Below are 13,324 nucleotides of genomic sequence, written 5' to 3' on the forward strand. Positions count from 1 at the left end.
CATTGTGATATGTATGGGAAGGAATAATGCAATTTGCCATTCATATAATTGCGATATGTATGGGAAGGAATAATGTAATTTGCCATTCATATAATTGCTATGACAAAGAAAAATGTTTCAGGTTGGTGGCATTAAGGAAAAGCTGTTGGCTGCCCACCGAGCAGGACTTACCACTGTCATCCTTCCCGCTGCCAACAAGAAGGACTTGATCGACATTCCAAACTCCATCTTGGTAAAGCCAACAAATCATAACTTCTTTGGGTTTCTGCTTATTTTATTATCATAGATGAAAACACTATACCTTTCAGTTTTTATTGGTTTATTTATGATAATACTACACAACTGTGGTGAAAAATAAACTTAACAATTCTGCAACTCCTTAATTAAGTTGCTATGTTTTCCTGCAGAATGAGATAGAAGTGGTGCTGGTGAACACTGCAGGGGAGGTGCTTACAGCAGCCTTTGAAGACGGCTTTCCTGACATTGTTCCTGAAGATGAGGCTGTGATGAAAACCCTACGAAGTAAACTGTAGTGGTCCATAAGTCCCTGATAGTCAGCGAGACTGTAATTTCGTGTGCAAACCTATGGTGCTCAATGATGTGTTTCTAAAGTAGCATTTAGTTAAGGTGATATAGCTGTGATAGGATAGGAGTATATATATCCATTAGAGGCAACATAGTCAGGAATAGTGTTGTGTGTCTTTGTGCGGGAGAAGTTTGGGAATGGCTTCTGGTTTGTTACCTTTCACTTTGAAATTTGAGTGAAAGAGATTTGAGTTTTTTCAAATAGATGAAAAAGATTTTAAGGTAAAAAGAAAGTTAGTAGATGGAAGTGTAAGAAACAGTAGGTGGATCAAAGATTGAAAAGAGGTAAGTAGGAGTAGGATGGAGTGCCTATGTAAATAGAAATTAGATATAAGCTAGTATGAAATAACTCTACTTGCATGTAGAATCTAATGTGTGAGGGAGAGAATGAGTGATTAATGAGAATGAAACAAGGAATACAAAAGCTATTGAGAGATTTTATTAATGTAACAGAGTACTTTTATTAAGAAGGAACATAATGAAGGGAAGAAAGCAAAGGCAGGAAGATTGTTATCTCTCTCCAGAGGCCATATGTTTCATCAGGTTACTTATGAGCTTCTCCAATTTTTTGAGTTCCTGTTGGCTGTCTGTCTTGTACTGCAGGCACTGCAATGAACAAAGAATAATATGATAAGTTTGTAACCTATGACATTTATAATGAGGTTACAAAGCAATATTAAAAAACTTATGGCAGTTTCTGGAATTCATAGCATCATATATAAAATTCCAGAAATCAGGTATGCATTACTACTACATTTAATCTAGTGTGTGAATTGACTTAACCCCTTCAGTACCATGATGCCTTTTCACATCCATTCTGGTTACTATTTGGTGATTTTATACAGATTCAGAAACTTATGTGGGCAATTTAAATAGTGAAGACTGTTGCCATTAATCTTCTGACCTCCATAAATCCCTTCTAATGTCAATAAAATGGCCAAATTGTACACAAATAGGTAAAAATGTCTCCCAGTATTGAAGGAGTTAATGCTGTTACAGAAAGAGCTGAGAGTGAAACAAATCTATCAAAACCTCACCATTACAAATTACAATCCAGATTCATCAGAATTTTGATAAATTTACCAACATTAAATTCAAATTCCAAGTCCTGAAGTTAAAAAGGCACATCCACTAATGCTATCTTATTATGCTCTCATTAAGGCATCTGACTGTCTAAAGCTGCACTGAATATTCAGACAGTATGAATATGTATTTCATAAGTTGTACGTCTCGGTAAATTCACAGTATGTATTACGCATTCCAGGAATTGGTTACTCCATATTTATCCACTTGTGTAGGTCACACCTCAAGATTATTAAGATACTCTAAAGCTTGTCAGTATGTATTCATCAGTTAATGTACATATAAAGAGAATCTTTATGTAACAGCTGTTTATCTTGTTTTACAGAAAAAATACAATATATATTATGAGCAGGGATACTGCTAGAGGCAGTAAAAAATATACTATATGCATCTATTTAGAGATTGTCTAACAGTGGGATGAAATTGAGTGTGGCAAGTGACAAGATATAACAATTGCTGTGCCAGAAAACTGTATTATGTCAGAGAAACCCAATATGAACATATTCCACCTTACTATAAGTGACATTTTTCATTTATTTCATTTTTTGTTTTGTCAAAATCATGCAGTAAAATTTAAATGTATTCAATGTTACTGTCTTGGTATGAAACTAATCAACTAATTCACTGCCAGTCTCACTCTTTTCCGTCCTAGCCCAGGCAGGCAAGGTGTCACTTAGGCTATTATTTTATTTGTCATTAATTATTGGTAAATTATCTATTTGTCAGTACAAGTCATCTCAGTACAGAATACTGTAATACCCCTAACTTGTAGAAGTAATGACTGAATAATTCACAATTTCATCACACATTATCATTTCTGTAAGCTTTGAGACAATTTGTATTGATGGAGAGGTGATTTACCAACAAACATTACAGTGTCAATGTTAGCATGGCTGTAATTCATGACAAATAAAATATACTATGTAACATCTTGCCAGCCTTGGTGGGGAGGAAAGGGGGGTGAGTGAGGCTAGCAGCAAATCAGCCAATTACAAGTTCATGCCAAGACAATGATTATGTTTATATAGATTTTACTGCATGATTTGACAGAAGAGACTAGAGATGTACCAATGCATCAGTATTGGCCTATTTTCTGCTGATACAAAAAAAAAAAAAAAAAAATGTGTATCTTGCTCAGTAAGTTATTCTGTTCAACATAATTTGGATGTTTTATAGCAAAAAAAAAAATTCATTGAGAATGCCAAATTATTTAGTATAAAAGTGTATTGAGTCCTTGGTGTGTATTAATAAAATATATTCTTCGGTAATGAATCACTACTACTACCTTGTCTGCATGAGAAAGGTTGGTAGTGGACTCTGGGCCCCGCTAATCCCCTCACCTCAGAGTCAGCACACAGACACACTGTAGCCTACTGCTATGTGTGTGTACTTGAGTTAAAATTATGCCAGTTTGATCATGTTTTTCTTGTTATCTATAGGATTTTAACTCTAACAGGTAGAGTTATAAGACAGCAATACATTATTAACATTAGTAAACTGACACAATTATTAGAAAACAGTTGCAGACATTTCTTCTCTGCCATCTTTAACCCATGATTTTGTGAAGAATATTTCAAGTTATTCTGATGCTAAACTAACAGAATCATCACCCACTGGCTTGCAGACTAAACACTCAGGAACATTAGGATATGGGGGAAAAAATGTATACTGTATATTTGATTTCAATTTAAGTTAAAACCTAACAAAACAGTTTTAGGTAAGGCAAAATATTCCAGTGCAGTGTCACCAGGCTGGATGAAACTTGAACTAGTACTTGTACTTAACTAAAGCTGCACTGTTGTATTTTACTTTAAATGTTAAGTACAAGTACTAGTTCAAGTTTCATCCAGCCTGGTGACACTGCACTGGAATATTTTGCCTTACCTAAAACTGTTTTGTTAAGTTTTAACTTAAATTGAAATCAAATATATACATTTTTTCCCACATATCCTAATGTTCCTGAGTGTTTAGTCTGCAAGCCAGTGGGTGATGATTTTGTTAGTTTAGCATCAGAATCACTTGAAATATTCTTTACAAAATATTTCGTCTTAACTAAAGCTGCACTGTTGTATTTTACTTTAAATGTTAAGACAAAATATTCTAGTGGAGTGTCACCATGCTCGAAAAACACACCAGAACCAGCCTTTAAGTTCTTATATAATGTGCCATCACAAAGTTTAGTATATTCAATATATGTACGTACTACATACTACTGAATAGCAAATAGTTAAATTAAAACAAGGAAGAAATTTCTTTTCTTTTAATAGTAGTTTTAATAGTTAAAACTTTCATGAAAGCTTTATAATTTTCAAATATAATCTACACTTGTAAAGTTAAATAACAGAAATAAATTTTGTTTTGGTAATTCTGCTTATCTGTGGTACACATATAGTCCATCTTCATAGCAATAAAATTAATACTTCAGTTTTAGTTATTAAAATATCCTAAACCCAGAACAAACTCTTTATCTTTTTAAAAACTGTTGAACTCTGTGAGAGCTGCTGTATTGAGCTGCAATCGAATGAATTACACCAAGGATGCCAAATCAATTAAAAAAAAGTTCAAAATGCAGTTTCATTAAAACTGCTAATGTTGTTTTAGCAAGGTGTCAAAATGTTGAAGTTTAGTACACCTAACCCAACATTATCGTGCCCTTCCGTTATTGCGTTTATGCATTATCGCGCACTTATGGAAATCTGCAAAATTCAGTTATAGCGCATTTGGAAAGTCATTATTGTGCACCCGTAGTAGTAGTAGTACTACCCATATCCCAACTACACACCAACAAATGTTTAGATGAGGGGGGGAGGAAGAGGTGGAGGGGGAGAGAGATGATGATCATGAGGAGGAGGAGCCAGCAGCCAATCATCGCTGTGTATTCACGTCACATGATCTGAATAAGAGAGCAACTTTTTATCCCAAGCTCATAGGATCCCTCCTATCATTCTCAAAAACTCTGCTTCCGTGTTTGCACTTTGCTTGACAAAACTCTTCACTCTGTCTATCGACTTCTACCTTTCCCTCTTGCTGGATGTTTGCCTACATTCAACCTGTTCCTAAAAAGGGTGACCATTCTAATCCCTCAAACTACTGTCCTATAGCTTTACTTTCTTGATTGTCTAAAGTTTTTAAATCTATTCTCAATAGGAAGGTTCTTAATATCTGTCACTTTACAATCTTCTATCTGATCGCCAGTATGGCTTCCGTCAGGGCCACTCTACGGGTGATCTGGCTTTTCTTACTCAGTCTTGGTCATCCTCTTTTAGAGATTTTGGTGAAACTTGCAGACGTGTTAGACGTATCAAAAGCTTTTCATAGAGTATGGCACAAAGCTTTGATATCAAAACTAGCCTCTTATGGCTTTATCCTTCTCTCCCACCATTCTATTGCTGCTGTGGTATACAGCCACTGTTCTCCCAAATCTATCCACAATGGTGTTCCTCAGAGTTCTGTCCTGTCACCCACTCTCTTCCTATTATTTATTAATGATTTAAACCAAACTTCTTGCCCTATGCTGATGATACCACCCTACACTTTTCCACGTCTTTTCAGAGACGACCAACCCTTCAGGAAGTCAACAGAACGTCTAACTTCTGATCTTTCTAAAATTTCTGATTAGGGCAGAGAAAACTTAGTAGTTTTCAATGCCTCAAAAACTCAATTCCTCCTCCTATCAACTCGACACAACCTTCCAGACAACTATCTCCTCTTCTTCAATGACACTCAACTGTCCTCTTTTCTACAATGAATATCCTCAGCCTATCCTTTACTCATAATCTAAACTGGAAACTTCACATCTCATCTCTTGCTAAAACAGCTTCTATGAAGTTAGGTATTCTAAGGTATCTCCATCAGTTTTTCTCACCTCCCCAACTGCTAACTCTGTACAAGGGCCTTATCCGTCCCTGTATGGAGTACTCTTCACACATTTGGAGGGGTTCCACTGACACTGCTTTACTAGATACGGTGGAATCAAAAACTTTTAATCTCATCAATTCCTCTCTTCTAACTGTCTTCAGCCTCTTTCTCACTGCCAGAATGTTGCATCTCTTGCTATCTTTTATTGCTATTTTTATGCTAACTGCTCTACTAATCTTGCTAAATGCATGCCTCCCCTCCTCCTGCAGCCTCACTGCACAAAGGCTTTCTTTTTCCTCTCACCCCTATTCTGTCCAGCTCTAATGCAAGAGTTAACCAGTACTCTCAATCATTCATACTTTTTTCTGGTAAACTCTGGAACTCCGTGTCTGTATTTCCAACTTCATATGACTTGACTTCATTCAAGAGGGAGGTTTCAAGACACTTGTCCCTATCCTTCGGCTAATTCTATCGGCTGTGTAAGGAGACTAGCAACTGGGTGGGCTTTTTTTTTTCCTTTAGTTTTGTTGCTCTTGGCCAGTCCTCCTCTCTTTCATAAAAAAATAAATAAATAAAGCTGCAGAGACAAGACAAACAACTTAGCCCTGTCAGCAGGCAGGAGATATTGGATGGAGTTGACATACAAACAGGAAGGCAACACTTACCACCACATTGTCGGTAACCTTGACCTTGAGGCAACTGTTGACATGGTCATACTTCATCACACATCTCGTCTGTAAGAATAGCAGATTTGAGTAAACACCTTATGATAAATACATAATATAAGTTACATGCTAATGAAGACGGGAATGACCAATTTTCTCTTTATTACATACTAATAAAGTAAATGGAATAACTGATTTTCTCTCTACAAAAATCTCAAATATCTTTGTAGGTTTGTTTCTATTTCTCCTGTAATTGAACAATTACATTTACAAACAAATGAAATATAGAAATTAAACAGAACAAGATGCTGTAACTCAATGGCTACCATTCATCCTGCTAAGGTATTTGATAGAAGTGGAAAAATAGATGATGGTTCCAGCACCTCAAAATTCTTTGCTAACTTATTTTGAAATTTATTTCCCAACATGGCATGAAATGTTTAATTTCCCACAGGTACTCACTTTATGGTAAATAACAAACAGTGGCAGTGCCAAGGGGGCTGCTAATTGCTAATTCTAAGAGGGCCAAACAGCTCAACTTTCATGCTATTATAGACACATTTACTGCCAGTCAACAGAACAGGCACACAGTTTAAAAAAAAACATTTTGATTTAAAGTTCTTGAGCATTTGCTACGTTCTAACTTCTTTTCCATATACTGTATACATATATACGTTTTAAAATTGGGACTTTTTGTCGGATCATCTATATATAGACGTTTGTTCTGATTGTACCTCACTAAGTTGTAGCATGGTCTATATATGGACAATTCCTTACAAGTAACTATATTCATAAAATAAACCATTATTTAGCATCTGAAATACCCAAACACTGGCTAACATTGCCTCCCAAAGCTGGTCACCGCTTGTGCACTGTCGGTGGTGGATATGCTACACACAAGGTAATATTGGAGATATTTGTATTTTTCTACTTTGTTCTATTATGAATCTATCATGTCAAGGAGAAAGAACTGTACCACATGCCAGCAGCATTGCCTGAAAATGAATAGGTACAAAGCAAGTATATGTGAAAATAGGAAGAATAAATAGACTCACTTGTTCGCTCAGTTTTGTGGCAGTCTATACATAGATGTCAATCTGGAATGCCCATTTACAGGGGGAAACTATGTATAGACATATGGACAAAAGTTGGTAGAGTCTATATATAGACAATTTTTTTTTATTTGGTAGTAGTACACTCATCTGCCCTGCTGCTGGGAAGGGGTTAACTTCATATAGAATCATTCTTTTCTGCTATGTGAACTATGCACTTACATGTGTCAATATATCTTATTTCTTTTGATAGAGTGGCTTTTGCCTTAAAGGTAATAAATGTGGAATAAACATTATTCTGGATTTTTTGTTTTTTATATATTTCCTTAGGCAGAATTTTAAATGAGGTAAAAAAATTTACACATTAACACTGCATTTTTAAAGAGTACAGGTGTCTGAAATGTACCTTAGTATTTATACATAGCAATTTTACTATCAATACTTCATACTGATGACATTTTGTGAAGCCCATCCACATTTTATCACAGCTCCCCCCTCATCCCACACAATGAAAATTTCCTTGCACTGCAACTGATACAAAAACCTGGCTTAGGAGGAATCCTGAGTCAGCTGTATCAAGAGGGTTGGTGACATCACTTTATACTAATCATACGATATATTGTATACAATAGGTTTTTGCGAAGGTGTGGATGGAAATCACTGAAAAATAAGGAAGCGAAGCTATACTGAACCATTATGCAGCCAACACAAGCACCATTCACACGTAAACATTACACATAGATTAAAACTGTACTTTCTTTTGGAAAAGAAATAATAAATAAATAAATAAAAATAAAAAAAAAAAAAATAAAATAAATAGTGTGAAAATGATGAAAGAACAATCACAATGCATGAGATCTGTGGGAAACATGTAGACACTAGCTCAACTGAGATTGGAATGATGCACCAAGCTGCCAACTATAGGTAAACCATCCTAAATTAAAGGTCAGGGTGGGGTCAAGGGCACAGTTGGACCTCTGTACAGCATTGCCATGTTTCCCAAACCAGCGATGAATAACATTTGTGATACATATAAAAAACATCACAAGCAAGGTAAATTCATATTAATTAATGTTTGATAAACCCAATATGATATATCAAAGAAAAACAAACTTATTAGCCATAAGGTATTCACATGAGGCAGAAGAAGTGTGGCATAAATATTTGACAGTGTTGCTTTAAAATCTTTGTGTACTTTATCAACTCACTGGAGTTGTAAGGTGGATAGGTAATGTAACAATTATGCTTATATAAGATATTACCTGATAGTATGATAATAGAAAATACATTGGTTTCTCTATTTATATAAATGTTTTGAAACTTACCCCGAGCAGCAACACTCAGGGTGACTGAATGAGGCCGGGTCACGTCCTCCTGAGTGACCCAGGGTGAGGATTTAAGCCTATCGGGGAAACCTTTTAAAAAAAACGAGCCGAGATTTTTACCCTATTGGCTGGTGTGGAAATAATATGGACACAATAACATGAAAAGTATTATCAAGGAGGCAAAGAAATATAAAGAGAAAGAGAAGAGAGAGAGAGAGAGAGAGAGAGAGAGAGAGAGAGAGGGAGGGAGGCAGTGAGAGGCAGATATGGGGAGGAGGAAAAACAGGAGAAAGAATAGTAGTCATAGCAACTTCTTGCGGAAATATGACAATGCTGTAAACAGGTGCGTCCTGCTACCTGACCCCACCCTAGCCTTTAATTTAGGATGGTAGGACTATAGCGGCAACATCCCCAAGCATGACTTGTATCTCAAAATTTTGCTCGTATCTCAAAACAAAAAATAATTATCAAATCATGGCTCGTAACTCACAAAACTCCTATCTCAGGCAGCTCGTATCTCAAGGTACCATTGTAATGACAATGTTGGACTACTGCAACTCCTTATATTATAACTTGCCAAACTATCAACTAAAAAAAATTACAATTAATAATGAATAAGGATAATAAAACATGTGTCACCTTGCAATAACACCTGTACTTATTGATCTATGCGGGTTTCCGATAAAAGCTTGAATTGTTTATAAAATCTGTGTACTGACTTACTAAGTCATGACTATTAGAAAGCTCATTTATCTAAGACAATTACTGCATCTCTTTGAGGTTAGTACCAATGTAGCAGCAAGGCAAGCAGTAGATGAGTACTGGCTAAATATTACCAGATGTAACTCAGATATTGGTTTCAGAACCTTTCAAGTGTGTGCTCCAAGACTGTATAATGGGCTTCCAGTGCTGGTTAAGGCCACCAATAGCATTGTAGTTTTTAGAAAAAAGTTTAAAACACTTTTATTAAGAGATGTCTATGATATATCAACTATGACTTACTGAATGCTACACTGTGTAACCAAATAACTATTCATGTGCAATATGTATGGTTATTTATACTAGTATATATCTGTACAGTGAGTGTGTGTGTGTGTGTGTGTGTGTGTGTGTGTGTGTGTGTGTGTGTGTGTGTGTGTGTGTGTGTGTGTGTGTAATTCACCTCGGTCGCCTCCTGGTCACCCAGCCAGTTTTCCCCATTATAGAGCGAGCTCTGAGCTCATAGACCGATCTTCGGGTAGGACTGAGACCACAATACACTCCACACACCGGGAAAGCGAGGCCACAACCCCTCGAGTTACATCCCGTACCTATTTACTGCTAGGTGAACAGGGGCCACACATCAAGAGGCTTGCCGATTTGCCTCGCCGTTTACCAGGACTCGAACCCGGCCCTCTCAATTGTGAGTCGAGCGTGCTAACCTCTATACTACGAGGTGTGTGTGTGTGTAATTCACCTCCTCGGTCACCTGTGTGTTAAGTGTGTATGTGTGTGTTCGCTTGTGTGTGTGTGTGTGCGTAATTCACCTCACCTCGGTCACCTGCTGGTCACCCAGCCAGTCTTCCCCATTACGGAGCGAGCTCAGAGCTCATAGACCGATCTTCAGGTAGGACTGAGACCACAACACACTCCACACACCGGGAAAGCGAGGCCACAACCCCTCGAGTTACATCCCGTACCTATTTACTGCTAGGTGAACAGGGGCCACACATTAAGAGACTTGCCCATTTGCCTCGCCACGCCGGGACTCGAACCCGGGCCTCTCGATTGTGAGCCAAGCGTGCTAACCACTACACTATACGGTGTGTGTGTGTGTGTGTGTGTGTGTGTGTGTGTGTGTGTGTGTGTGTGTGTGTGTGTGTGTGTGTGTGAGTTGAGTGTGTGTGTATTTGCCTAGTTGTATATTACAGGATTCAATCCAACTTTTCCTTAAATTTGTGCACACTTTCTGCTGCTACAATCTCTTCACTCATTCCTTTCCAGATGTCCACCATTCTATGTGGAAAACTAAACTTTTTAATGTCCTCCAAACACTGAGTTTTCATGATCTTCAAGTGTCCTCTTATTCATCTATCTTCATCTTCCATCAGTGATACCAAGTCTTGTCTATCTATCTTTTCCATACAGTTTACTAATTTATTCATCATTATTAGATGATCTCTTTCCCGTCTATCCTTCAAAGTTGGTAGTTCCATTTCTTTCAGTCTTTCTTCATAGGGAAGATCTTTTAATTCTGGCACCATCTTTGTAGTGGTCCTTTGGATTCTTTCTAGTTTCCTGATGTCCTGCTTGTATGGTGACAACACCACTGCTACATATTCCAGTATAGGTCTTATCATAGTGGTTATAATCTTTTTCATCATATTCTTATCCATGTAATGGGGCGTTTTCAGAACTAATCCACCAGATGTCACCGCTGCTACATGTCCCTTACTGACATGAGCTAAATTAATGCTATATTAAGTCCAAGGTGCATACAGATGGATAGAACATTGATTATTATGATACTGTTAACATTCTGAATCTACTTTTAACTATCCTGTATGGATAATTTTGGGAGAAATTAGTCAAAACATATATTTTTTGTAATTATCTTGTAATACTGCTATCATTATCTTAAATGCGGCATACTACAAGTCTAAAATCTATTGATTTGGACAATGAAAAGGTAAAATCTTTGACTGTACCATATCGTATGATCCAGCTTATTCAGCAACATCATGCTATGTGGGTATAGTTATTTTCGTGGGGATTCTAGCATCGCTTTCATGAAGATCAAGAAGCGGCAAAACAATCGAGCAAAGAATAAGCATATCACTGGACAGCTGTAGAGTGAGGAGAGAGAAATATGTAAAGTTTTCCTCCTCTTCATAGTGTAGTGGCATGGACATTACAACAGGAATTAAGTGTTTGTCCCACAATGTGTTTGTTAAGTTAAACAGGTGGCCGGCCAAGATTGGGTTGGACAATAACACTCTCACCAGGATACTCGAGTTGCCTATTCTTAATTAAAATTGTTGTTTCCATGTACTAGCAAGTTGATCTGTGTGGTATGGACTTTTAAGTGACACAAACATGTTGTTTTCATGTTTACTGTTGACTGGATTAATACACTGCTGATCAAGGGTGTACTCTTTTGGAAATGTGGAGATGACCAAACAACCCTCAATGCCAGTTTGCAAGAAAATTAACATGTATACATTTGTTCATGAATAGGGATTGTTTTTGCCTGTGTTACTACTTAGAAGGAATTATGTAGGAAAATATATCATAATGATTTATTGCATCTCTGTGTTTATAGGAAGACACTGCAAGTATGTTCTTTATTACTCCTGTGAGAGCAAATGGGACATGTACTGTGCTGCCACCTGGAGACAACCACTAGTTCTGAAAACTCTCCACCCTAATATTTCTTAATGTCTTGTATGTTGAACCAAATAACCCATTAATGTGTCTTTCTGGAGTCAGAGTGTCTTGTATGATCACTCCCAAGTCTTTCTCCTCACTCCTTTTCGTTATAATCTCTTATCCAATTTCGTACTTCCATGTGGGTCTTCTGTTATTTTTACCCATTTCCATTACATGGCATTTCCTGGCATTAAATTCTAATTTCCATTCTTGGCTCCATTTCCAGATCTTGTCAATATCTTTCTGCAATTCCATGTAGTCCTTGATGTTCCTTGTTACTCTCAAAAGTTTTGCAGTCTGCAAACAAATCTATGTAGCTACTCAAACCCTCTTGCATATTGTTACTATATACTTGGAACATAATTTGTGCTAACACTGAATCCTGCGGTAACGCCATTAGTAATTGTGCTCCAACTTGATAGGATGCCTCTTATCATTGTCCTCATTTCCCCATCTGTTCAGTAGTCCGCCATACAGTTGAAGATGTTTCCCTGTGTTCCTCCAATGTGTATCTGTGTCTGTGTGTGTGTGTGTGTGTGTGTGTGAAAAATTTGTTTTACAATATTTTTATAAAGTATATTCTGCTAAGCATTAGTCATATTTGTACATTCATGTCTGTCTCCTCAAGAATAGAGGTGAGGCCTTGTAGATGTTAGCACCACTAGTAGGAGGAATAGTGTCTGAATACTGTGATAAAGAATGAAAGAATAAAGAATAAAAGAATAAATAATCTAGTTCTGGAATCAGCCAAACAAGATTAACTTAACAAGTGTAACACGGGTCTGCTGAAGAGTTCAAACAGTGTGAGAAGGAAGGCAGTGTTCATAGCACTGGTGCTTAGGAGACGTGTGAGTCAGCCAGGCAGCAGCATATTGTCAAAATGCAGTTTGTTGACACATGACTCGACACACAAACAGCAGGATGGTTACCTTCATAGGAGCGTTGAGGTACACTCGCTCTGCTGCCTTCTCGAAGTCGTCGAAGGAATCAATGTAGACCATGGTGGTGGTGGACGGAGGGCGCGGGTCTCACACATACACACTGCTTCTCGTGGCACCAGCTGAGAAACCGCCTGGCGCCTGCTACCTTGCCCTCGACCACTCGCCTGGCTGGCACTGACTGGCCTGCTGGCCTGCCTGCCTGATCCTGATCTTTCAGACTTACAGGTGACGTGATCCTCCATCAGAGCCTCGGATTGCCGTCTACAAGAGGAAATGAAAGACAACTATAAGAAGAGGGACAAAATAGGCAGTGTATGTCGTTCAAGTCATAAAACAGAGACAATATAATAAGGTACAGTATGTCCTATAACTCTCCATTTGACAAATATTTATTTTCGTACATTCTC

At 37.5% G+C, this 13,324-nt stretch overlaps 2 protein-coding genes across 2 annotated transcripts in view; one reads left to right on the top strand and one right to left on the bottom strand.

Moving 5' to 3' along the window:
• The window catches only part of LOC123512463 (lon protease homolog 2, peroxisomal-like), a 21,046-nt gene extending 18,110 nt beyond the window's left edge, over positions 1 to 2,936 (top strand). The window contains 2 exon segments of the mRNA XM_045268888.1: positions 122 to 232; positions 408 to 2,936. Coding sequence (XP_045124823.1) covers positions 122 to 232; positions 408 to 533 — 237 coding nt within the window. The 3' untranslated portion in view covers positions 534 to 2,936.
• LOC123512466 (signal recognition particle 9 kDa protein-like) lies at positions 1,003 to 13,142 on the bottom strand. Its single transcript, XM_045268900.1, has 3 exons — positions 12,906 to 13,142; positions 6,192 to 6,260; positions 1,003 to 1,191 (listed from the first exon to the last, which is right to left on the bottom strand). Exons 1-3 carry the CDS (start codon positions 12,975 to 12,977, stop codon positions 1,096 to 1,098), a joined length of 237 nt encoding a protein of 78 aa, XP_045124835.1. The 5' UTR covers positions 12,978 to 13,142; the 3' UTR covers positions 1,003 to 1,095.
• Between the last annotated feature and the right edge of the window lie 182 nt (positions 13,143 to 13,324).

Source organism: Portunus trituberculatus, chromosome 33 (assembly GCF_017591435.1).
Source record: "Portunus trituberculatus isolate SZX2019 chromosome 33, ASM1759143v1, whole genome shotgun sequence".
Lineage (NCBI taxonomy): Eukaryota > Metazoa > Arthropoda > Malacostraca > Decapoda > Portunidae > Portunus > Portunus trituberculatus.